The 25,476-nt window shown below is 41.6% G+C and overlaps 1 protein-coding gene across 2 annotated transcripts in view; it reads left to right on the forward strand.

Moving 5' to 3' along the window:
* The window catches only part of asic4b (acid-sensing (proton-gated) ion channel family member 4b), a 69,665-nt gene that overhangs the window by 36,128 nt on the left and 8,061 nt on the right, over nucleotides 1-25,476 (forward strand). For both annotated transcript variants that reach the window (XM_058779757.1, XM_058779758.1), the window contains one exon: nucleotides 15,313-15,457. In XM_058779757.1, the coding sequence (XP_058635740.1) occupies nucleotides 15,313-15,457 (145 nt within the window). The remainder of the gene's footprint in view (nucleotides 1-15,312; nucleotides 15,458-25,476) is intronic.

Genomic DNA, 25,476 nt, shown 5'->3' on the forward strand with positions numbered 1-25,476 from the left:
TATGTGGTGGAAAACGCTCTTGTTCAGACAGGTTTTAAATTGCTGAAGGAAATCATTTTTAGATCAAAACAAATTCAGACAGTTTTAATGTTCAGAGCCCTGAAGACGTCAGACGTGAGCATGTGATTCACTAGAAGGAATTGAAGCAATACAGAGCTCTCTTTTTTTTTGTTATCTTCTACGCATGCAGCAGTAAATGTGAAGATTTTATGGTTTTATATGTAAAAGTCTCAGATGTGATTCATGTGCTCTGTCCATATCTCATTTCCCCTCCTCTCAGCGACAGGACAGAAGTGCTGACATTTCTTTTGACTCTAGGCTGATTCTCTGTGATGTCAGTGCAGTGTCCCGATTGGTTGGTCCCAACAGACAGGACAATACATGTGCAGAATTTTATTTCTGCTGTGTCTGGTCTGCAGTATAGCATTCTGTGTGTGTAATAAACATTGAGATGTAACTGACGCTTTGTTAGGTCTAACCTTTACGTCAATCGATGGCGCATTATCTCTTTAATGAAAGGTTCGAAGGCTGAGACTGACAGATGAGATGATTGCTGATCTTTGTGCTCAGGAAAAAATGGCCAAAAAATAAACAACAAACACAGACTGATATATGAGTAATGGCAAGCTGTCCCAGTGAGAGGTCATTATAAGGACAGGAAGAGAGAGAGCGACAGACAGAGACAGTAAAAGAGAGGGAATGTGATCCAGGTGGTTTCAAAGTGGGACACCGAGGTGTTTTTGTACATCCCGCCATCTTTCCAATTGCAGATTGACAAATCTCTTGTTTCAGACTGCAAGTAAACATATCTAAACAGACCCTACCGTAAATAAAAAGAAACAGGTCAAACAATGTCTCCAAATTGTATTCAATCTAAAAGACTAAGTAGCATTTCTGTCAACACCTGCCTGTTTCTGAGCAGTAAAAAAATGGGCTAAAGACAAGCCCTCCAGCTCTGATACAACATCTGTCTCTGAGTTCCAGGATGTCTTAAACTGCCCAAGGCAAAATGAGAGCACATTTTCAAAACATTCAGCTCTAGGACAGGAACACGCAGAGAGATTCAAACCTGCATGAGAGGAGTAAACTACACACACACACACACACACACACACAAATGCTTGACACACTCATTAACAATCAGACAGGTATAATCAAATTTTGATTATGGGTTGTTTAGACTCAGTTTGAGGCATTTATTGTTATTAAGTTATGAGAATCCATCAGTGTTATGCATAGTCTCATTATAATTTGTCTATGGGAGATCATGATTGTTAATAAACAAAAGCCAGTGCTGTTTGTGTGTACTCTATTGTTCACATGACAAGTTGAAATGAAAATGATCTTTCGGTCACACTTTATTTTAAGGTCTAATTTTTGCTATTAACAAACCATTAACTCTGACTTTTACCTAATATGTTAATAATAAGCATTCTAATAAGCAACTAGTTAATAGTGAGAATTGGTCACTATACTAAAGTGTTACTGATCTTTCCTTTACCTTAGTATTACAGCAATATTTTGAATTAGAAATGCCCCTTTGTCTTTTTCGCCAATACATTTCTTCTTTTTTTAATTTATTTTCAAACACAACATCATAACATCCATTCAAAACAAATTAAACAAAACAAAACAACAGACATATAATCAATACTTTAAAAGTCCAGTCAAAAAGGAAAGAATGTTAAAGAAAAAACCTTGCCAAGCATCAATAGTAGAAGGCTTGGCCCCATTAATTCGCGCTGTTGTACATTCACAAGTCACTATTTTCAGGAGGCTATGGATCCAATATGTTTTTCCACACATGTGCAGTGTAAACCAGTTCTGTATTATTGTCTTCTTCGCAGCTGTAAAACCAGCAAACAACATTCTCTTTTGTATTAAGCTTATATAGAGACCAGAATCATCATTAAGAAGACACAAACTTGGGTTAGCAAAGCAATCAATTTGTAGTAAGGAGGATAAAACCAGGTTTACATGTGTCCATATATTAATGACGATAGGACATTCCCAAAACATATGAAGAAAAGTACCTGATGATGCAGTATTACATATATGGCAGTTAAAATTTGGTTGTAGTTTCATTTTGAATCTTTTGTAAGGAGTTGTGTATGCTCTAGGAATGACTTTGAAGTGAATAAGACGATGAGCCAAGTTTTTAGATGTTAAACTGAGGTTAGACCACACTCTCTCCCAGTCGACAGATAAATTAAGGTCAGATAATTCCCGATTCCAAATAGATTGAATAGAAAGAGGTTTTGTAATGCAATCAATAATTTTATTATATATTAAGGAAACAGATGGCCGACCAGAAGATGGTGCAATCCAATCCCGCATAGGATGAGAGGAAATGGGAGATGCCCAAGGAACTCCATATGCTTTGAGAGCAGAACGTAATTGAAGAAAGACAAAATATACGGATGCTGATAAACAAAATTTAGTTCTTAATGTCTGAAATGAACAGAGGCCCTGGTTATCATATATATCACAGCACGTGTTTACACCCAAATAAGACCAAGAGGGTTGGACAAATGGACGATTTCCGCATACAAAACTAAAGTTGTGCCATAAAGGTGTACTGTTACAGAATTTGAAGGGTCCTCCTATCAGACGTTCAACTGTTTTCCAGATTTTAATAGAATTAGCCACAACCGAACCAAATTTCTAATTATCACCTTTTTTCCCTGTGCCAGTAAATAAAATGTCTTGGAGTTTTGATTTAACCTTGTCAGCTTCAATCACTCTCCATGAAACTTTCGATTGAGGATCAACCCAATTATAAAGAGCCTTAAGTTGGAACGACCAATAATACAATTCAAAATTTGGTACAGCCAGTCCTCCTGTGTGTATGGATGTTGTATTGTGGTAAGTTTGATTCTGGGGCATTTATCATTACAGATGAATTGAGAAAGTATGGAGTTGATCTCCTTAAAGTAACCTGGAGGGGGAGAAAGTGGTAGCATAGAGAAAAGAAAGTTAAACCGAGGTAATAAAAACACCTTAACTGTGGAGATTCTTCCTTGAAGAGAGACTTTAAGATTCTTCCATCTTTGAATGTCATTTCTGACCATAACTAGAATACTATTCAAATTGTCTCTGGCAATCTTATGGATGTTTTTATATATGGTAATGCCCAAATAGATGAAAGATTCCTTAATAGGGATAAATGAGGGAAGAGAAGAATTAGCCTTTACATTGTTAATTGGCATTAAAGCAGATTTGCTCCAATTTATTTTGCATCCTGATGAGCTATTAAAATGTTCAAATTCCTTAATTATACTAGAGACTGAAACATCAAAGTGGTCTAAATATAGAATAATATCATCAGCGTAAAATGAAATTGTACTATGATTATGATCACGAATCTTAATCGATACTTCAGATTTCCTGATGGCTTGTGCTAAGGGTGCAAGAGATAAGCAAAACAATAAGGGGGAAAGCAGACATCCCTGCCTCGTTCCTCGCTGTAAAGGGAACGGGAGGGGTGGGGGATAATATTACCAGTCAAGACTGATGCTGCAGGTGAGTGCTATAATGTCTTAATCATAGAAATGAAATGTTCACCGAAGCCGAAACATTGCAGAACTGTCCACATATAGTTCCACTCTAGCCTGTCAAAGACTTTTTCTGCATCAAGTGAAAAAAAAACGCACAAGGGCTCGGATGAGAGTCTGCAAAGTCAAGAATATGAAAGAGTCAACGCATATTGTCAGACGCATTGCGCCCCTTGATGAAATCGGTTTGGTCCTCCTTGATCAAACTATGAATTACCTTCTCCATACGAGAAGCAAAAACTTTAGCATAGATTTTTAGATCACATGGGATAAGTGATATCGGTCTGTAGCTGGAACAATCTAATGGATCTTTCCCTTTTTTAAGAAGTAATGATATCAGTGATGTTTTTTGATCTCTATGAAATACACCATGTTCAATTGCAAAATTAAATGAATTAAGCATGAGTGTCCCTACCAAATCCCAAATTTCCAAATATAATTCAGGGGGGGAGACCATCTAGACCCGGTGATTTGCCCTTTTGAAGGCTTTTTAGAGAGACATGGAGCTCCTCCAAACTTAATGAGGCCTCCAAAGATTTTTTTATCCACCTGTGAGATCCGAGGCAATTCTAATTTATCTAAATACTGCTTACAAATTGGTTCATCAAAATATGTTTCGGCTTTATACAGATTTGTGTAAAAACCTTTAAATATGTCGTTAACCGCCACAGGGTTCGTAGTGACCTGACCATACAATGATTTTATTGCGCTAATGTATGCCTTAGACTCACAATATTTCAGGGCCAATAAGTGACTAGGTCTCTCTGATTCAAAATAATATTTTTGCCTAGTCCTATGCAAGATAAATTCCGCCTCTGAGTGTGAAAGTAAATCATATTCTTCTTTTAAAGAGGACAGCTGTGTAGCCTGTTGCTCAGTAAAATGTTGTTTTTGTAGGTTTTGTAATGATTTTCTAATTGTGTAAACTGGTGAATTTTCGCTTTGGCAAGAGTAGAAGAGAAAGATATACAGAATCCGCGCCATCTAGGGGATTTGGCTTTAATATCAGAAAGAGGAATATTGCACAACACAGCAGAATGATCAGATAATAAAAAATGGTAATATAGAGATGGAGGAATTAGACTATGTAAATATTAGGAAATATGTAGTCTATCCTAGAGTAGTTTTATGTCTTTAAGTCTTATGTCTATTAGAAAAAAAAGTGAAGTCCTTAGATTTAGTATTTAGTAGTATATGTAGTATAAGCAGGATTTAGACAGCATTAAAATCACCACCCACCACTAATTCGCAATCAGTATGCTCAAGTAGTGTTTTGGAAATATTTGTAAGGAATTCACTGTCTGTCTCATTCGGACCGTAAATAGAGACCAATGCTAACCTATTATTATTATGTATCTTGCAACGGGTAAAAACAAATCTACCCACCTCATCACTTCCGATACGTTCAATTGTTAAAAGTAACTTCCTGTTAACAAGGATAAGCACCCCCTTAGTTTTATTAAGCACGCAGGAGAAGGCTGCCAATTTATAATACTTATTCTGGAAACGTGCCACGTCAGATTGCTTTAAATGTGTCTCTTGTATCAGAGCACAGGAAATTGATTTACGGTGTAAATATTCTAATTCACGAGTATGTTTAACAGCAGAATTTAGGCCATTCACATTCAATGCTAAAATATTTAGAGTATGCATTGAGTATTCATAATCCCAAAATTGTATTCAGTAAATGAAGAAAAGCAAAAGCACTCCCATTCTGTAAGTAACATGTAAATGCTGGTGTGCATTCTAGATACCAAACCACCTAGATGAAAAATCCTTTTAGAAATAAGGTAAAATAAATAAAAGTATGAATGTCTGTTGCAAAAATAAAAGCAACACAGAAACAGGAACAACAAACAACTATAAACAAGAAACAACTCAGACCGCACATTACCGAGTACGTAGGTCTGATTGAGCAACAAAAAATGGTGATGATACATGACCGGTCCACTTCAATGCAAGACATGTCCCCAAAAGGCCCACACAGTCAAAAATTAATTATTGTAATTAAACCTACTCTCCATTAGACCCCTCCAAAAAAAAAGGGTGTTAGTCTTACCAGTAAAGAGACAGTTGTGCCGGATAAATAGGAACAATATCCCAGGAGGAGAGAGAGAGAGAGAGAAATAAAAATAAATAAATAAATAAATAAATAAAAATGTCAGATAGGTGAGAAAGGGCTGGAAACCAAGTGCTATCATCTTCTTCAAGACTGGATTAAAGCTCTTTCTCTTGGTAGTTATGGCTGGACTGAAGTCGGGAAAAAATAGTAGCGTGACATTGCCGAGCACCCTTCAGGATCGCCGATCTGTCATGCCATCTTAGTACACGAAAGATAAGAGTACGCGGGCGATTGGAGTTTTTCCTTCCGTCATACACGCGATGGGCCCGGTCAATCTCGATGTCACGGCCTTTCAAGGAAGGGATCCACTTGGAAAGATTAGCTCTGAGGAAGCCAGCTGCATCGGAGCCTTCCGCCCCCTCCGGCACCCCCACAAGTCGCACGTTATTTCTCCTGCTCCTATCTATCTTCAGTGTCCATCATCTTCTCAGTGAGTTGCTCCAGCTGATTTCTTAAGTTTGTGACTGTCCTCCTATCCTCACGTGCAGCTGCTTGAACGGAATCGACCTGGTCACATGTCTGCTTCGCCGCGCTAGCTAGTCCCTCAAGCTTTGCTCTTAGCTCTTTAACAGAATTGTTGGTCGCTTGTATGTCCGCACGCAAGTCACGCAACGCTGGGGTCAGTACAGAGTCTACCGCATCTCTTACTGTCGAGGCCACAACCAAGTCCAAAGTACTTTTCTGCTCTTTAAGTGCTAGCTTGGTACCGTTAGCGATAACCCTGTCGAGATCTTCTCTGGAGATGGAGAATCTTGATTTATTTTTTTTTTATTGGCGATTGCTCAATCTCTCTTTTCCGATTGTCTTTGACTGTTGAAGTATTTATGATGGGTTAAATATAGAGTGGTTCGAAATTTACTGACAGGATTATATAATATTTGACAGAGTGAGCAGAGCAAAGGACTACGCTTGCATCGCTGCCGAAGGGTCACATGATCTCTCATTTCTTCATTTTTGTGTACTTATAATTTAATAAATGTCATGCATACAGTTCAAAAGTCTGAGTTTTTTATTTATTTATTTTTTTTAGAAATTAATACTTTTACTCAGCAGTGATGCATTAAATTGATCTTAAGTGACAATAAAGACATTTATAATGTTACTAAATGTTCTGTTTCAAGGAAATGCCATAATTTTAAACTTTCTGTTCATGAAATAATTGTGAGAAAATTGCAGTTTTCACAAAATATTAAGCAGCACAGCTGTTTTTAACATTGATATGTTTCTTGAGCACCAAATCAGCATATTAAAATGATTTCTGAAGGATCATGTTACACTGAAGACTGTTGAAAAATTCAGCTTTGAAATAAGTAAAATTTTAAAATATGTCAAAATAGAATTCAAATAAAAATAACAACAACAAAAAAACAACAACATTGGTTGAACTTAAGGCCTTTATGTATAATGCATTATAAAGGGTTATTAAAGGGTATAATACATTATAATTAATCATAATGTGCGTTGTAATGCATTATATCGTGTTGTACATAATTATAACCGAATTTAAAATGCATAGTGTAACAATGAATTGATAAGTGTTATAATGTCTTAACTATGGTTACAATTATTCATGAGATTGTACAATGCATTACAGGGCATAATTAATGCATTAAAACTACTTTTATAATGCATTATGCATAAAGGCTTTAAGTAAAGTGTTACCGCATTTCACAACAGTACTGTTTCTACTGTATTTTTGATCAAATAATGCATCATTGGTAAGCATGAAAGACTTTGCTCAAAAACATTGAAAATCTTACCAATGCCAAACTTTTAAACAGTAGTAAATAAATATAAAAAAATACCAAATAAATACCAAAACAACTTTCAGCGTCATGCACATTTATTATTAAAGAAATCCATTAGGAGCATTTTCTGTAGTTGTGCTATAATGCATAATGCACACGCTGTATATAAGGTAAGCAGATGCGGTGCTAAACACAGCGTGATGTGTGAGTCAGGATGACAGAGAGACAGAGAGGTTCTAACCTCAGCAGGGGATCAATCAAGCGATCATTAAGTGTGATGTTGTGCATTGATTAACCCCAGCATGAGGTCGAGAGAGTGATGGAACAGATTCCATATAACCTTCAGCTTTAAACATACACACACCGATGGAAAATGAAACAGGTCAATGTTAGCCAACCTGAAGCAAAGCAAGCACACACATATTCCTGCAGATATTCTCAGGCACATACATGCTTTACAGATGGTGTGTATGATGGACAGACATGATTGACAGCTAGCCCACTCAAGCAGAATGGGGCCAGAAGGCTTGTGCTGCAATTGATTACTGGGTTGCTTTGTAAAATTAGCTACAAATAAAAAATAATTATTTTTTAATGAATTGTACTGATAGGCAGCGTGCGTGTACAATTGCCTGCCTCTTTGCAACAAAATCTCAAGGCTGTTCACCTCCAGTATACTGTATATTGCTCTCCTCAGACGTTCAAGCTTTTAGCCTAATGGTGTTCATTAATTAAAATAGTCTTTAATTAATCAGATATGCCTACTTGGACATGTCTTATTTGCACATTTTTGCCGTGACTCTCTCAATAGGGACCCAAATCATGTGAATGAAAACCCTACTCCACTTACACTACAAAACTGCATGGCCATGAACATTCACAAATCTAAACTTTAATTGCACATCCACATTCATTTTCATCATGTTAAATTGGGTCTGTACCTCAGAGTGCATCCAATTGAGGCTGTGAATGGTGATGAATGCTTTCGTTTGGGTTGCTTTCTGGAATCCTCGTGACTTGAAGGGAGGGAAAAGAGTGAAAGATAGATGCTTTCTAGAATCGCAGGGCTCAATACCGTGTCTGTCTCCACAAATCTGTGGGCAGTCAAGCATCTGGTGAACATATCTGTGTCTTTGGAGGGTTTTTAGAGAACATGGAACGGAACTACCATTTTTCATTACAGTTGTTCAGATCACTGGAGCAGAAAACCTGAGGCAAGACGGCATGGCTGTGGATATGTGTTGTTTATCTGTTTTAGGAGCATGTGTGAACCAGGGCTGTATGATGTTGCCATTTCAAGCTTTTCGTCTGATTTTTATGGCAGAATGAATGAAGGAAATATTTCAATTAATTAAAATCATTCAGATAAAATAAAAAAGTGAAGTGACTTTTAGGACATTGTGCTGTAAACTGTATTAATTTATTATTTTATTTTAAACACTCATGACAAAATTTAATTTTAGGTTGAAATGAATTGAAATAACTTAAGTAACAACATAAAATTCTATTATTAATTACTCACCCTCATGTTATAGACTTTTGTTTATCTTCAAAACACAAATAAAGATGTTTTTAATGAAACCTAAGATATTTCTGTCCCTCCAAGTCAAGTTCATAAAGACATCGTAAAAGTAAGGAATCATATGAATCAAGCGGTTTAATCCAAGTCTTCTGAAGAGATATGATCACTTTATATGATGAAAAGGTTTAGTTTAGGCTTTTATTTACATATAATGATTAATGCACATACAGTACATAGAGAACATATCAACATATCACTATCAAGCAAGTACAGAAGCTCAACTGTACTTGCTTGATGCACGAGAACAAATATCATTGGTTCTCATATGGTTTTATTTTATGATCTTTTACATGCCAATGTTTTGGTTTAATGGACTTTCAATGGAGGGACATACATTTCTTAGGTTTCATTAATATCTTAATTTGTGTTGCAAAGATAAGCAACAATTTTTTGGCTTTGAAAGAAGGGTGAGTAAATGGTGAATTTTTATTTTTTTGTTTTTTTGGGTGAACCATCCTTTTAAGTCCGGCATGCATTGTGTTCCAAGCCCATAATTAAAGAAATATTTAAATAATTTTAATGGATAAAATGAATTAATGCTTTAAAAATAACAGTATCTGAATGATTTGTGTTTGAATATTTCAGTCATGTAGAAATATAACCCTGACTCACTTGTAACCTTTTAAAAATATTATAATTCATTTATATAATTTGGAAAGGAGTGAAAACAATTCTCAAAAAAATGTAGTTGGACTGCACTGAATTGAACGAAAAAACAACAGTTTGTAATAAAGAGCTAGGAATGCCATGCTGTGTTAACAAAAGTGAGGAGTTAATTAGAAACAGGAAATCACAAACGAAAGAGAACGCCTGAGGCAGACCTACTGGCAACAGTGGTGTCTTGTTAGTAACACACACACGCACACAGAATCCATATGTCTCCTGTGTTCACTAACTTCTGCCTGTTTTTCGAAAATACATTTAGCCAATTAACTTGTCATAACCATGAAAACAGTATTTCAAAACATAAAAATGATCTATGGTGTATTACGAGAATATGTTCAAATACAGCATACAGTAAATAGTACTAAAGATAAGGCTGTGTTTACATTGAATGTAGTGCTTTGGTTATATAAGACTGTTAAGGTATGTTTCTGTGGAAACAGCACAGAATACACTGGTTCCGTGAAGAACCTTTTACATCCATGAGAAAACAATAGGTTCTTTGAGGCACCAAAATGGATCCTCAATGGCATTGCTGTGCCCCTTTTTGGTACCTTCATTTTTAATAGTGTAAGTAAGGAATCATTGTTAGGACTCAAAAAATAAGACGTTCTGGGCCTCAGATGCTGAGGGAATGTTATGCAGTTTGAGGTTTGTAGTGAGACATTTGTGTTGTGATATGTATTTATCGTCAGCAGCACCTTCACAAACACCCGAAAGGAAAATCGCTCAGTAACAATGACAAGCATTGCCGCAGGCACAATTAAAGACTACACGTAAGTCTGCTGTCAGAAAGAATTAATGTAAGAGCACACACACAGTCTGTCACACTCTCTTTCTTAATCTTACTCTTGGACTTTCTCTTTCTTGTTTTATTTCTCTCTTTTCTTTGAACTTGAAATTTTCTGACTGGAATACATTCACACGTTACCTCTATCCAGTTAGCAGATTACTCATGAAATATGCATCTCACATCCATCTCTTTGTATCTTTCACGAGAGTCAGTCATGTTGTTTTTCATACCCACACTTTTGCATCTACGCTTAACCTGATTGAATCTTTATACCTCATGCGTCTTAAGTCAGTGTGAAAGTGTTTATTCTAATGCCATATTTGTTTGTTTATATGAGGTTAGTATTTATTTAATAGGCTACTGGAGTAACATTACTGTTTCGTTTAGTACAAAAGCTCTTTTCCTGACCTTTAGATTAAACCTTAGGTTAAGCTTCTCTTTCCTTCTCTTGTCCTTTCAATAACCCTGAAGAACAACTGTGTGTAATGAAAATCAGCTGCAGTTTGACAAGGAAATGGGAGATGACAGATACATATCAAAACTGATGCATTGATAAAAGTGATAAAAGTTTCAGATGCATATCACATCCTCAAGCTCTTGATTCTGAACTGGTGAAAAAGTATATATCACTTTATCTGTCAGAGAAAAGGGTGATCTAAGGGTAACAGATTAATGTAGCTAGGTTGATAGGTCTCACGCTGGATTACCACAGATGTACATAATTATCTGTCCAGACACATGCAGGTCACACACAAACATATGTTACACACAGACACACGTCACTCACATACACAAACACGAGTCACACGCAAGAGACTAGCTATAGAGGACATAAATTTAAGTAATTACACAAAACTTTTGTACATATTTCGTATGTACTGACCAAGGAAGTCTATAATGCCTGAAGAAAGCTTTCCATTAACATTCCCATTCATCTTAATGGCACATGCCCAGCAATTGCAGGGCTCCTCAGAGGTATGTGATCTGGATGCTGCCATCTTGGCTCCTGGGCACTTAGTTCCTGGTAACATTTGTCATGTGGCTGATTACTCGTCAAAGGCAGTGGGTAGAGGAAAACATTTTTTTTTCTCAAAATAGCTGAAGGTCCCCGCGGGTTCTTAAGTCCAAAAATGTCATCTGTCAAATGTCCAATTTAAGATCATAACAAATATCTTAAATGGTATGACAAAAGTCTTTATTATTTTAAGAGTGATTAATTATGGGGAAGGAAAACAGGAATCGCGATACGGTCACGGGACATGGTTGTAGCAATAGTGCACAAAGGAGTAAACATAGGTTCTTTAATTCCAATTTGTAATCCAAAACTAAGAACAGAACAAAAATCACCACACATTACATTCAAATAACATTAGTCAAGGATGAAGAACAGACAGAAACTAAAGGCTTATAAAGACAGGGAAACAAAAGGAGCAAACGAGATGATTAACAGGTGGAAACTAAAACTAAATCAGGGAACACCAAAAAAGGAAAAACAGGAAACTCAACAGGAACATAAACATAACCGCTACTCCCCTCCCAAACTTTTATTGGGAAAAATAAGGTCCTTTAAAGCCCGAAGGGATTCTGGAGGGCGTTCAGGAGTAGCGGAGCTGGCTGGAGCCAGCGAAGACTCAAGAGATGGTGGAGGACGGGACCAGCGGAGACGAAGGAGACTCAGGAGGATAGCTCCTTTGAGCGGACTCTGGGGTGAGGATACGCGCTGAGAACTCTGGGGGTAATGCCATATCCAGGAGTTTGGAGTTGCATGCTGGAGCCGACTCAGGAGCTGGAGCCGACACTGGAGCTGGAATGAGGGCTGAGAGCAGTCTTTACCTCCTCTTATTCCTCTTCTGGTTCACAGTGAGGAGGCTGCTGCTGACAGCTGATGGCCTGAGTGAGCCGCGGACAGCAGGCTTGACAGCGGAGCGGCCGGCGAACTTGGCATCCGGGGCTGAGGATTATGGTGGCGCTCAGGAGAACATAGGGACGCCTCGGTTTGGGCAGGTGGTCGGAGCTGTTGGCGAGGTATGTGGGGGTTCCTGGCATGAGGTGAGCTGGGGAGACAAGGCTCGTTCCAGAGGAGGCTGGACGAGGAGACTTAATTTATATTGATTTCTTCCACTTCGAAGTCCGGAATCGTTTAAATAAAGGACCAGATTAATCAGCTCAATCAAGGGAAAATCCCACATGGGGAGATCGCAGCAGATGGCACCATCGTCCAGCACCCGGCTGGAAACACGCACCAAGTAAAGAGTCGCGCCAGCTCACCTCATTGGAAAGTGTGAAGAATTCCTCCACATATCTTTCCAACGTCCGACCACTCTGCCACAGTGCACATGGTTTATCCTCTGCTGTTGTCATCTTGATCGGTTTTTAAGGCCTGGATTCTGTCACGGGACGTGGTTGTAGCAATAGTGCACGACAAAGGCGTAAACATAAAGGTTCTTTAATTCCAATTTGTAATCCAAAACAGAGAACAAAATCATCAACACACATATTCCATTCAAATAACATTAATCCAGGACGAAGAACAGACAGAAACTAAAGGCTTATAAAGACAGGGAAACAAAGGAGCAAACGAGATGATTAATTAACACAGGTGGAAACTAATAAACTAAATCAGGGAACATGACCAAATAAGGAAAAAAGGAAACTCAACAGGAACATAAACATCACAGATACAGGTTAATGTGATACTAGAGAGTAGATGAGTTTACCTGTTTGGTGTGACAACCTCTGTAGTCCCATTTAGTAACTTTTTCAAGACAAGTAAAAGCTTTTTAAAAATACTATACTGTATTTGCTGATTTATTATAAGTTGTAGAATAAAACACGAAAATATTTTGAGCTTATGTTTACCACAGACCTTATTTCAGGCATTTAACCAAAAACCCACTCAAAAAACCCACTGACTTCAGGACAATGGAACCGGAAATGCTAAAATACTAATTGGTTTTGGCCTACAAAAATGTGTCACCCTTGCAGCACTCAAATAACATATATCATATAACATAAACAGCTGGAAATAGCAAAGCATGTCAAAATAAGAGTCTGGGTGTATTTCGGGCTTGTTTATAATGAAAAATCCTCTTATTACAAATCTTGTTATTACCGGACTATAGAACTATAGAACAGGCTAAAAAGATTTGGTAGTGTCAGAAATTTGTTTACTGCCTTTTTTCAAAAACACATTTTTATTCTATCAGCAAAATCCAATATCAGTCATCATCTATCTATCTATCTATCTATCTATCTATCTATCTATCTATCTATCTATCTATCTATCTATCCACATTTTACATGACAAAAAAGTTATATGTTATGTGTATCTAGTTTTATACAGCATTAGTCATGTTTTTTACACAATGTTCCCCAGTGTCTCCTCTATCAGCCACATGTTTTGTGAACAATATTTGGTCATATTAGACTTTTATACCCCCATGTGTGTTATCAGAATGACTTGTGGGAATGCTTCTGCTCTACATGAGTATTTGATTTTCTCTGGGGGAAAGTTTTGTGCATTGAAATAAATTAATAAATAAAACCCTAACCAGCATGACATTGGTAAAATTGCTGCTATACTGGGTAGATATAAAATAATTGATTTCCCGCATGTTTGTGTTTATCTGAAAATCTGTGTTTGAGTGACAGATGTGCACAGTATTTTATGCAATGTGAAAGCTATTTCAACAGACTAAATTGGCCTTTTGTAGAAGGAAAAGTGTTCTCTTACATTTACATTCAAGGTATTTAGCAGATGCTGTTTTCCAGAGCAACTTACAAAATTGCTTTAGCATCGCGTATAAGACCATTGTTATCAACAGATGGCATGCATGCAATTTGGAAAGCTATCTACTAGAAAGCAAGTGCTTCTTATTGCAGTATGAAAAAACAAGATAAAAGTCAAGTCAAGTTGGATGAACAAAGGAGCTTGACCCTTGACTATCTTTATGCTAGGTTGTGTACTACAACTAAGTAATTTTAACTGTTTGACTTTTGTCATCAGGAGAGAGAGAGAGGAAGGCGTAGGTGGAGGGTTGAGTAGGGAGTAGAAGGTGCAAAAGAGTTTCCTCAGGGCAGCAGCGTCAAGCTTTGCTCCATAGTTTTTCGGCAAGATTGCAATATGAGGTACAGTCATCTGGAAATCCCTAATGTGCTGTCTGAGAACCCCTGTAAGCTACAGAAACTTGTTTCTGTCACAGGGTAAAATAAATAAATAACAAGACATGTAATTGTGACTTTTTATCTCACAGTTCTGATTTGTTTTCTCTCGCAATTCTGAGTTTATATCTTACAATTCTGACTTTGACAGAGAAAAGGTCATAATTGCAAGATATGTACTCTAATTGCAAGTTTATAAATTGTAAGATATAAACTTGCAATTGCGAGAAAAAAGTCAGAAGGATAAAAGGTTGGAATTACCTTATTATTATTTATTATTTTTTATTACATGGCAGCAACAGGGTATTAAGTCATAATTCTGATAAGAGAAGTATGAAATGTGATTTATAAACTTGCAATTGTGACAAAAAGTCATCTGCAACAAAAAAATAAATAAATTGCAATTGCAATTAAAAAAAATCTTAATAGCGATATAAAAAGTTGCAGTTATCTATTAGAGGGGGCAGAACAGAGAGTCAAAATAATGCAACAGTTGATGCTGCTGCTTCGATAATGGATACATCATAAGGTGCTGGTATGGAAGTGAAAAGAAGTGAAGTGCCATTTGCTAACACCTTTGTATGAAGATTGTGGTGTGGGTGAAAAAGACTAGGTAGAGGAGCACAGGTGTTGAGGTGTTTTCAGTAGTGCAAATATGTGTAATACATGTTTGTGTCTGTGGTCTGCAGGTGTATACACGGTATGGGAAATGTTACACATTTAATGGAAACAAGACATCACCCAAGCGGGTAAGGCAAGGCGGCACAGGAAATGGACTGGAGCTGATGCTGGATATTCAGCAGGATGAGTATCTGCCCATCTGGAGAGAAACCAGTGAGTGACAAACACAATTGCTGCCATTTTTCATCTCACTTAATGACTGTAGTGAAAATGACTTTGAAGAGTATCAGTATTCATTTTACTCTTTACTGCTAAGCTGATTGTTTTGAACAATGTAATTTTCTTTATATACTACCATTTAAAACTTTGGGGTCGGTAAGATTTTGAAATGTCTTTTAATCTTACCAAGGCTGCAGTCATATATTTGACCAAAAATACACAGTACAAACAGTAATATTATTACAATTAATACTGTTTTCTACTTTCATATATTTTAAAATGCAATTTATTTCTGTGATGGCAAAGCTAAATTGTCAGCAGCCATTACTCTAGTCTTCAGTGTCACATGATCCTTCTCAAGAAACATTTCTTAGCAACATTCTAAACATTATTTTGTGGAAAAAGTGATACTGGACATGATTCTTTAATAAACAGAAAGTTCAAAAAAGAATAACAATCTTTTGTAACATTATAAATGCATACTGTTGTCACGTAGGTGTCTTCCAAGAAGGGTAAAGAGACGAAGGAACGAAACTTAAGTATTTTAATGATGAATAATGGTTCAGAAATCACATTACAAGATGACATACATCCTCACAACGACACTACTTAACTTTATGACACGACAAGGGAGAAAACCAAACTGAATGCTTATAAAGGAAACAGGAACAAAAGAGCAAACAACAATCAAACTCAGGTGGGGACAATCAAACGATAATGAACTAATGAGGGCAGGAACTAAACCAAATAAGGGAAACAAGGACTGAGAACAGACAGACATGTAACAGTATCTCCCCCTCCCGGTAGGCGCGTCCCACGCCGTAACAGTTCCAACCGGGAGGGGGGGTGGGCGCCCTGGATGCCGGAGGGTCAGGAGGCTTGGATGGCCTAGGCGGGTCAGGAGGCTTGGAAGGCCTAGGCGGGTCAGGGGGCTTGGAAGGCCTAGGCGGGTCAGGGGGCTTGGAAGGCCTAGGCGGGTCAGGGGGCTTGGAAGGCCTAGGCGGGTCAGGGGGCTTGGAAGGCCTAGGTGGGTCAGGGGGCTTGGAAGGCCTAGGTGGGTCAGGGAGCTTCGGCGCCCAAGGAGGATCTAGGGGCTTGGGCGCCCAAGACGGAGCAGGAGACACAGGGGAATAGCCCCCCCCCCCAAAATTTTAAGGCTGAAATTTGTGGCTATCCATATTTTTCTGGACTCTTGGGGGCGCTCGGACAGCGCGGACTCTTGGGGGCGCTCGGACAGCGTGGACTCTTGGGGGCGCTCGGACAGCGTGGACTCTTGGGGGCGCTCGGACAGCGCGGAGACAGGGAGGCGCCTTCGTGGCGCAGGCACTGGGGTGCGCTCTTGCAGCGCGGGCTCTGGGCGGCGCTCTTGCAGCGCGGATTCTGGGCGGTGCTCTTGCAGCGCGGAGACAGGGAGGCGCCTTCGTGGCGCAGGCACAGGGGTGCGCTCTGGCAGCGCGGGCTCTGGTTTGCGCTCTTGCAGCGCGGATTCTAGGGGCGCTCTTGCAGCTGGAGACAGGGAGGCGCCTTCGTGGCGCAGGCACTGGGGTGCGCTCTTGCAGCGCGGGCTCTGGGCGGCGCTCTTGCAGCGCGGGCTCTGGTTTGCGCTCTTGCAGCGCGGAGACAGGGAGGCGCCTTCTTGGCGCAGGCACAGGGGTGCGCTCTGGCAGCGCGGGCTCTGGTTTGCTTTCTTGCAGCGCGATTCTAGGGGCGCTCTTGCAGCGCGGAGACAGGGAGGCGCCTTCTTGGCGCAGGCACAGGGGTGCGCTCTGGCAGCGCGGGCTCTGGTTTGCTTTCTTGCAGCGCGGATTCTAGGGGGCGCTCTTGCAGCGCGGAGACAGGGAGGCGCCTTCTTGGCGCAGGCACTGGGCGGCGCTCTTGCAGCGCGGATTCTAGGGGGCACTCTTGCAGTGCGGAACTGGACGGGACCAGCGGAAGCGAAGGTGAGCTGGACGGGACCAGCGGAGGCGAAGGTGAGCTGGACGGGACCAGCGGAGGCGAAGGAGAGCTGGACGGGACCAGCGGAGGCGAAGGAGAGCTGGACGGGACCAGCGGGCTTGCCATACTTTTTGGCGGGCTTGCCATACTACTTGGCAGGTTGGCCGCACTCTTTGTCGGCGGGTCGGCCGCACTCTTTGTCGGCGGGTCGGCCGCACTCTCTCTCGGCGGCGGGTCAGCCGTTCTCTCTCTCTGCGGCGGGTTTGCCTCTCTCCCTCTCGGCGGCGGGTTGGCCGCATTCTCTGTCGGCGGGTCGGCCGTACTTCTCTGCGGGTTTCGCGGCGGGGTTCTCGGCAGGATCGTCGTGCTTCGCGGCGGGCTCCCAGGACTGAGGACGATGGCGGTGTTGAGGAGGACTTGGGGGTATTCGGGGTTGGGCAGGTGGTCCGAGCGATTGGCGCGGTATGTGGGGGTTCCGGGCTTTAGGTGAGCTGGAGCGATGCGGCGTGCTTCTGCATGGGCTGGACGACTAGATTGACGGGGTTCTACAACTTCATGAATTTCGAAGTTGGAATCATTTAACAACAGTACCAGATTAAGGAGTTCTTTCAGGGGAAAATCCGAGGAAGGAAGATCGCATCGGATAATATCATCGTCCAGCCCCTGCAAAAAGCACACACCAAGAACGGCGTCGCGCCTGCTCAGCTGATGGGCTAGCTCGCAGAATTCCTCCACATACCGCTCCAATCTCCGACCAGCCTGCCGTAAAGTCCACAGCCTGGTTTCCGCCACCAGCATTTTCGGTGTAGGTCGTGTCTTCTGTCACGTAGGTGTCTTCCAAGAAGGGTAAGGAGACGAAGGAACGAAACTAAGTATTTTAATGATGAATAATGGTTCAGAAATCACATTACAAGATGACATACATCCTCACAACGACACTACTTAACTTTATGACACGACAAAGGAGAAAACCAAACTGAATGCTTATAAAGGAAACAGGAACAAAAGAGCAAACAACATAATCAAACTCAGGTGGGGACAATCAAACGATAATGAACTAATGAGGGCAGGAACTAAACCAAATAAGGGAAACAAGGACTGAGAACAGACAGACATGTAACAACTGTCACCTTTATTAATTTAATGTGAATAAAACCATATATATATATATATATATATATATATATATATATATATGTACACACACACACACACACACACACACATATATATATATATATATATATATATATACAGTTTTAAATTGGTCATGAAATGAGATCTGATCTTCACCAAAGTCACAAATATCATCAAACACAATATTTCTAAGCCGATAAAACACAAACAGTCATGATCTTTCACGTTTTTTTTTTTTAACACACCCATCAAACATATAAAGTGATGGTGGAAAAATAAGTGAAACAGTGCTTTAATAACTGGTTGAAACACCTTTTGCAGCAATAACCACAAGTAAGCACTTCCTCTAGCTGTGTATTAGAGCTGCACAATGTCCAGGAGTAATTTTGGACCATTCTTCCTTACAGAACTGCTTCAACTCACCCTTAGGATGTTTGGTGTAAATGGCTCTCTTGAGGTCATTCCACAGTATCTTTATTAGGTTGAGGTCTAGGCTTGACTGGGCCACTCCAATGGTGGATTTTATGTTTCAGAAGCCATTCTGAAGTAGATTTACTTCAATGTCTAGGGTTATTATCCTGCTGCATCATCCAGCTTCCTCTGAGATTCAGCTTGCGGACAGCCACCTTGAGATTATCCTGTAGGATATCCTGATAAACTTGGGAATTAATTTTCCCCTCCACAATTTTGGGATGACATTTTCCTGTTGGTACAGTGTTTTCTTTTTACACCATAAATAGAGCTGCATGTTCTTCCCAAACAATTCTATTTGTCCAGAAGACATTTTCTCAGTAGTGTTGTGGAGTGTCAAGGTGGTCTTTGGCAAACTTTAGGCATGCTGCAATGTTTTGTTTTGAGAGCAGTGGCTTCCTTTGTGGTGTCCTTCCATGGATACCATGCCTGTTCAATGTTTTACGTATTGCTGACTCATGAACGGAGATGTTAACCAGCTTCAATTAATCCTTCAAGTCTTTAGCTGTTACTCTAGGGTTCTTTTTCACCTCATTGAGCATTCTGCGTTATTCCTATGCCACTTCTATGGAAAGTAGCCACAGTACGATATTATCTCCATAGTTAGACAGTTTGTCTAACTGTGGACTGATGAATATCTAAAGTCTTTCCAGCAACATGCATATCAACAACTCTTGATCGTAGGTCTTCTGAGGCATAGCTCACATCAGATAATGCTACTTGTGAATAGCAAACTGTCACTGTTTGGGTGTTTATATAAGTCAGGTCAGCTCTAAACCACACCTTTATTCTCATTTCATTGATTGGCCTTCTGGTTTGCTAACATCTGACTCCAGTTGGCATTTAGTGACACCAGAAGCCTAGTTTTTCACTTACTTTTTCCACCATCACTTTGTAAATTTAATGAGTGTGCTCAATAATGACATGAAAGATGATGGTTGTTTATGTTTTATCAGCTTAAAAATATTGTGTTACAGTGTTGATATTTGTGGCTTTGGTGAAAATCAAATACAATTTCATGACCAATTTATGCAGAAAACCAGAAAACGTACTCGGTTACTAACATAACCTCGGTTCCCTGAGATATGGGAATGAGTACTGTGTCTGCTAAGACGCTATGGGAAAAAGTCCTTTTTTCTCCTTACCTGAAGCCTTTTTTCAATAACGCAGTGTAACTGCACGGCCATTGGTTTGTGCAGTAACTTAAAAATGAACCAATGGCTAGGCTGGCAATGAAGCCTGCCAGAATGGGTGGGGCCATCTGGCTACATAAGCGGGCATTTCGCCACAGGATCCTCAGGTTACTTTGACTGAAGTGACGACTGAGTTGTGCAGCTACAGAGCATGGCTAGTAACACAGTACTTGGTCACTGTATCTCAGGGAACTGAGGTAACGTTAGTAACCAAGTACGTTCCCCATCGATACTTCACTCGTACTGCTAAGACGTTATGGGAACCAGTACAATCACGCCATGCTATGGCAGAGGAACGACTACATATATAACTTGCCTTAAGCACCCAGGGCCCAGAGGGAAGTATAACAATAAATCTCCAAGGCGAAAATGGGCTAAAGTCACAGAGGTCACCCTGGGTGATCGTTCTAGAGGACTCGTACAGCCTCGGCACTCCAAGGGCCAAGAGCACACAAGTAAGCAGACCTGGCAGGTTTGAGCGTGTTACGGCCAAAACTCTTGCTAAGAGCTGGTTCTACATAAAGCAAGTGTGTGCCCACTTAAGCAGAAAGGACCCCAGCCTTCAAGGCAGGGATGTCCAGGTTGTAAAACCTAGCAAATATGGATGGTGAAGCCCAGCCGGCAGCCGCACAAATCTCTGTGATGGACACACCACTAGACCATGCCCAAGACGAGGCGACGCCTCTGGTGGAATGGGCTCATACTCCAATGGGGCATTGCAGGCCCAAGGAAGAGTAAGCTAGCGTAATAGCGCTAATGCTAGAAGCAGAGCAGTTTTCAGCGACAGGGACTGAAGGTCAGCAGATTGTAGCGGCTCAAAGGATGGGCCCTTAGAACAGTGGGCAGATCCCATGAAGGGACAGTGAGGGGGTGGGGCGGATTCAGCTTCTTGGTCCCCCTCAAGAAACGGACAACTAAGTTATTCCTGCATGGGCAGCCGCTATAGCTGCTACAAAGACCTTAAGCATGGATGGGGAGTGCCCTTTATCCAGCATCTCTTGTAGGAAGGACAATACCACTCCACGGTTTAGGCACCAGTCGGAGAAAACAGACCACTTATGGGCATAGAGGCGTCTTGTAGACATAGCTCTAGCCTCCAAAATAGTGTTTAACACACGCTCTGGGAGGTTTGCAGGCTCCCATCGAGCGGCCAAAGGTGCAGAGCCCATAGCTCGGGCTGGGGGTGTCATATTGTCCTGTTTACCTGAGAGAGGAGATCCCGCCTCAGGGCAATGGGCTAAAGGGCTGCTACGAGCAGCTGAGTCAGCTCTGATAACCAATGCTGGTTCTTCCCTAGGGGGGCCAACAGGAGAACCTTGTGTTCTTGTTCCCTGATTTGCCTGATTACCTGTGGGATCAGGGCGATCGGGGGAAATGCGTAAATGAGGAGGTTGGGTCAGTCGTGGGCCAACACGTCCCTTTCCTTCGAATAATAAATTGAGCAGTTATGGAGGATGGAGCATCCACTATTCTGAGGGGACATTGCTCCGTGATAGCATGTCTGCTCCATGGTTCAGTCTGCCCAGTACATGCGAATGTAAGTTGAGCTGAGCCCATTCCAGGAGGCGCTCTACCAGGATGAAGAGGTGCTTCGAGGAGAGTCCTCACTGGCGATTTATGTAGGACAGCACAGACATGTTGTCCGAGTGGACCAGAACGTGGTGTCCCTTCAGGTCTGGCAGGAAGAACTGACAGGCCCGACACACTGCTAGCATTTCCAGGCAGTTGATGTGAAGCCCTTCCTCTGCTTTCGACCAATGGCCGAAAGTCGGTTTGTCATCGCACAGAGCTCCCCAAACTGTGTTGGAAGCATCTGTCGAGACAACCTTCCTCCTGCAAACCTTTCCCAGGGCCACGCCCTGTTCCATCCACTGAGAGTCCTTCCAAATGGCTAGGGCTGTTACACTCGTCCACCTTGATACGTAGGCGTCCGTGACGCCATGCATGGAATGGAACCCGTGGTTTCAGCCAGGGCTGAAGGGGCCACATACGAAGCAGGCCCAGCAGTAGTGCTGGAGATGCTGCGGCCATGAGGCCCAGCATCCTCTGAAATGTCTTGAGAGGGCAAGATGCTCAGATCTTGAAGGAGGCCGCGAACTGCTGCATGGCCAGAGCACGCTCTGGCGTGACTACCGCCCTCATCTGAGCAGAGTCGAGAACTGCCCCCAGGAACTATATTCGTTGGCTGGGGACAGTGCACTCTTGGCAAAATTGACCTTGAGTCCCAGGCAGTGTTAATTTTGGCAGGCATTTTTGATTTAGTCTTGAGATGAAAATGCTTAATAGTCTCAGTCACATTTTAGTCATTTGAGTCTTTCATAGTTTTAGTCGATGAAAAGTCATTACATTTTTGTCAACTTTTAGTCATTACTTTTAGTCAAACTGCAGTTACCAACATTTATTTTGGTAGCTATTTTATATGTAGTTTTCAAACAAAAATAGTCATTGATTCTTCTCTCTTTAGACCAAATCAATTAAGCTTATGAGAAATTTGAATCAAGGATTGAATTTGGAAAAAACTGGAATGAATTTTCATTCTTTGGTAGAGATACAAATTAAACTAATTTTTCAGATACAGTAGGTACATTTTTAACTTAAGTGTACATTTATTTAACATCTTTTTTTTGTTAACACTGATGACACAGATAGGTATTTAATTAGGAATGCTGTCCATATAAGACGGAAGGTATGCATGTAATACTGACACACATTCAGTTTCCACCCACCTGTTTACGTTCACTTAAGCCGACTGTATTTATGTGAGATATTCTACTACACAATAGACATTTGGACTGCTGTGTGTGTATTTGAGCACTGAGAATTGATCATGAGCTGTATGAAAACTGAAGAAGTGGAGCGTGCGTGAGAGAGAGCACTTCACCGTGATTCCGCCTATCCTTCACTAACTTTAAGTTAATCGACAACGAATTGTGACTCCCGGGAAAAACGGGACGTCTGGTCACCCAATCCCTGACCTTTCAGGTGCTGAGGCCATTGTTTCAGAGCGCTAGTTTGCGTTTGGTAGCCAATCCATCCACCGCGGCTGTCATACTGAGACTAGATATACGAACGCCCCTCATCCGATTGTAATCCAATGACAGGGACACACATTTCGAAAGACAAGACAGTTAACTTAGTCTATTGGATGTATTTTGAATGTCCGGTAGTCCTCAAATAACATTCTAGTCCCGCCTCGTCTTGTTAACGAAGACGTGGCATGAATTTTGTCATAGTTTTTATCATCAGATATTAGTTTTAGCTCGTCAACGTCTCGTCTTAGTCACAAAAAAAAGGTTCATTAGCGAATATTTTTCATCGTCGTCTTCATTGACGGAATTAACTCTGGTCCCAGGCACTCTAAGTGGCTGAGGAGGAGGGTCCTGTGAGATAGCAATTCTGCCTCTGACTGGGCCAAAATGAGCCAGTCGTCGAGGTAGTTGAGAATGAGGATTCCAATCTGCCTCAGAGGGGAAAGAGCTCTTTGTAAGTGTCCATGCACTTTGTAAAAGTGTGGGGAGCCAAAGACCGTCCGATAGGCAGGACCGTATATTAATAAGCGACTCCCTCAAAGGCGAATCTCAAGAATCGCCTGTGATGGGGGCTATCTGGATGTGAAAGTAAGCGTCTTTCAGATCCAGAGAAAAGAACCAGTCCCCTGTGCGAATTTGCGAGAGGATCTGCTTCAGTGTAGTCATCTTGAACGTCCTTTTCATAAGGACATGTTCAGGCGCCTGAGATCGAGGATGGGTGGGAGGCCACCATGAGCCTGAGCTGGAGGAACGGCTCCTCTCTACGGCTCCTTTTGCCAGCAGATTCATCTCCTCGGAGCGCAGAACGTGTGCGTCCTTCCTCTGAACCGAGATTGGAACCACACCACTGAAACACGGGGGTCTTTGAGTAAATTGAAGTGAATAACCTCGTTTTATTTTCTCCAAAACCCATTCTGACACTCCGTGGATGGCCTGCCAGGCCTCGGCCTACATGGTAAGGGGTTGGATTAGTTTGAGTGGCTGGTCGCTGCATGGGGAGAGGGCACTCGTGAGGAATGGAAGAGGAAATTTTCTCTCTTTTTGAAAATGTTTGTGCTTTATTTTGTCCACTATAACAGCGGATGGTTGCTTGGGCGCTTGAACGGGCCCAGAAATTGCGACACATTGCTTTATGTATCCAGAACTGAACGGGGTGATAGGAGGCTTAAGAGAGGCTGTTGGGGAGCTGGTCCGGCTGTAGCAAGACTTGGCCCCCTCCTCTTCCTGTCCCGCAGTTCAGGATGACGCCTGTGGCACCGGGTCCAATGCTAGCTTGGGCCAGGGTCCCTGCCGTTTCAGGAAGGGGTAGCGTCTGCCCTTGGGGCTCAGGTTTGACAGGCTGGGCGGCGGCGGCAGCATGTGCAGGCTTCAAGGGCTGCTGAGTCGGCATAGACTTAGGGCGACTAGAGGCAGCTGCAGAGCTGGAGCGCTTCGGCAGTGTTATGGGTCATGTTGTTTTTGGTTCTGTTTTGCTATTGTTTTCTTTGTTTCTATAGATTGCCAGCTAAGGATCTACCTGTTCTATATTGGAGGACTGGGAATTTAAGAGAGTCCCATTAAGAGAGGAGGCTGCATCTTTTGTTAACATCCTGCCTTTGAGCTCTGCTGGACAGCTGGACCCTTTTGCCATTATCTTCCTTTAAATATTTTTTCTGTTTATTATTCATTTATTTGCTATTATTAATTCTTTATTCCTATCTATAAACCCTAGTCCGAATAAATGCTTTTGGCTTAGAATGATACTTTTGGACTCAGTTCCCTTATTTATTGTTGTTTACCCGAGTCGTGTAACAGCAGGAAGTGTCGCATGGCCTGGGACGAATTCTGCCTCTCTGTGAAGTGCTCCGCGAAACCCTCAACTGCAGGTCTGAAGAGGCCAGTGGGGGAGATCGGGGGTGTCAAGGAAGGGGACCTTGTCCGTGTCCTTGATTTCCGTCAAGGTGAGCCATAAGTGGCACTCGGCTGGCCATGAATCTCCCAATTGCCTATGTCGTGGTTTTAGTAATGACATGCTGTCATCAGGCAGTTCGTCATCACTCCCACCAAACGAGACCATGTTGCTCGTGCTGGCAGAGGGATGCTGGTCAGGTTGAGTAAAGAGGACGGGGGAAGCCTCTCTGTGTGGAGAGAGCGAGGTATGCGAGACCTGAGCTCACTTGCATCCGAGCACTGAAGTCCTCTGCTCCGCTACTTTTTCCTCACAGGCTCCAGGGAGGAAGAAAACAGGAGGGTGCGAGGGGCAGAGTCT

The sequence above is a fragment of the Onychostoma macrolepis genome, chromosome 06 (assembly GCF_012432095.1).
Source record: "Onychostoma macrolepis isolate SWU-2019 chromosome 06, ASM1243209v1, whole genome shotgun sequence".
NCBI classification, from domain to species: Eukaryota; Metazoa; Chordata; class Actinopteri; order Cypriniformes; family Cyprinidae; genus Onychostoma; species Onychostoma macrolepis.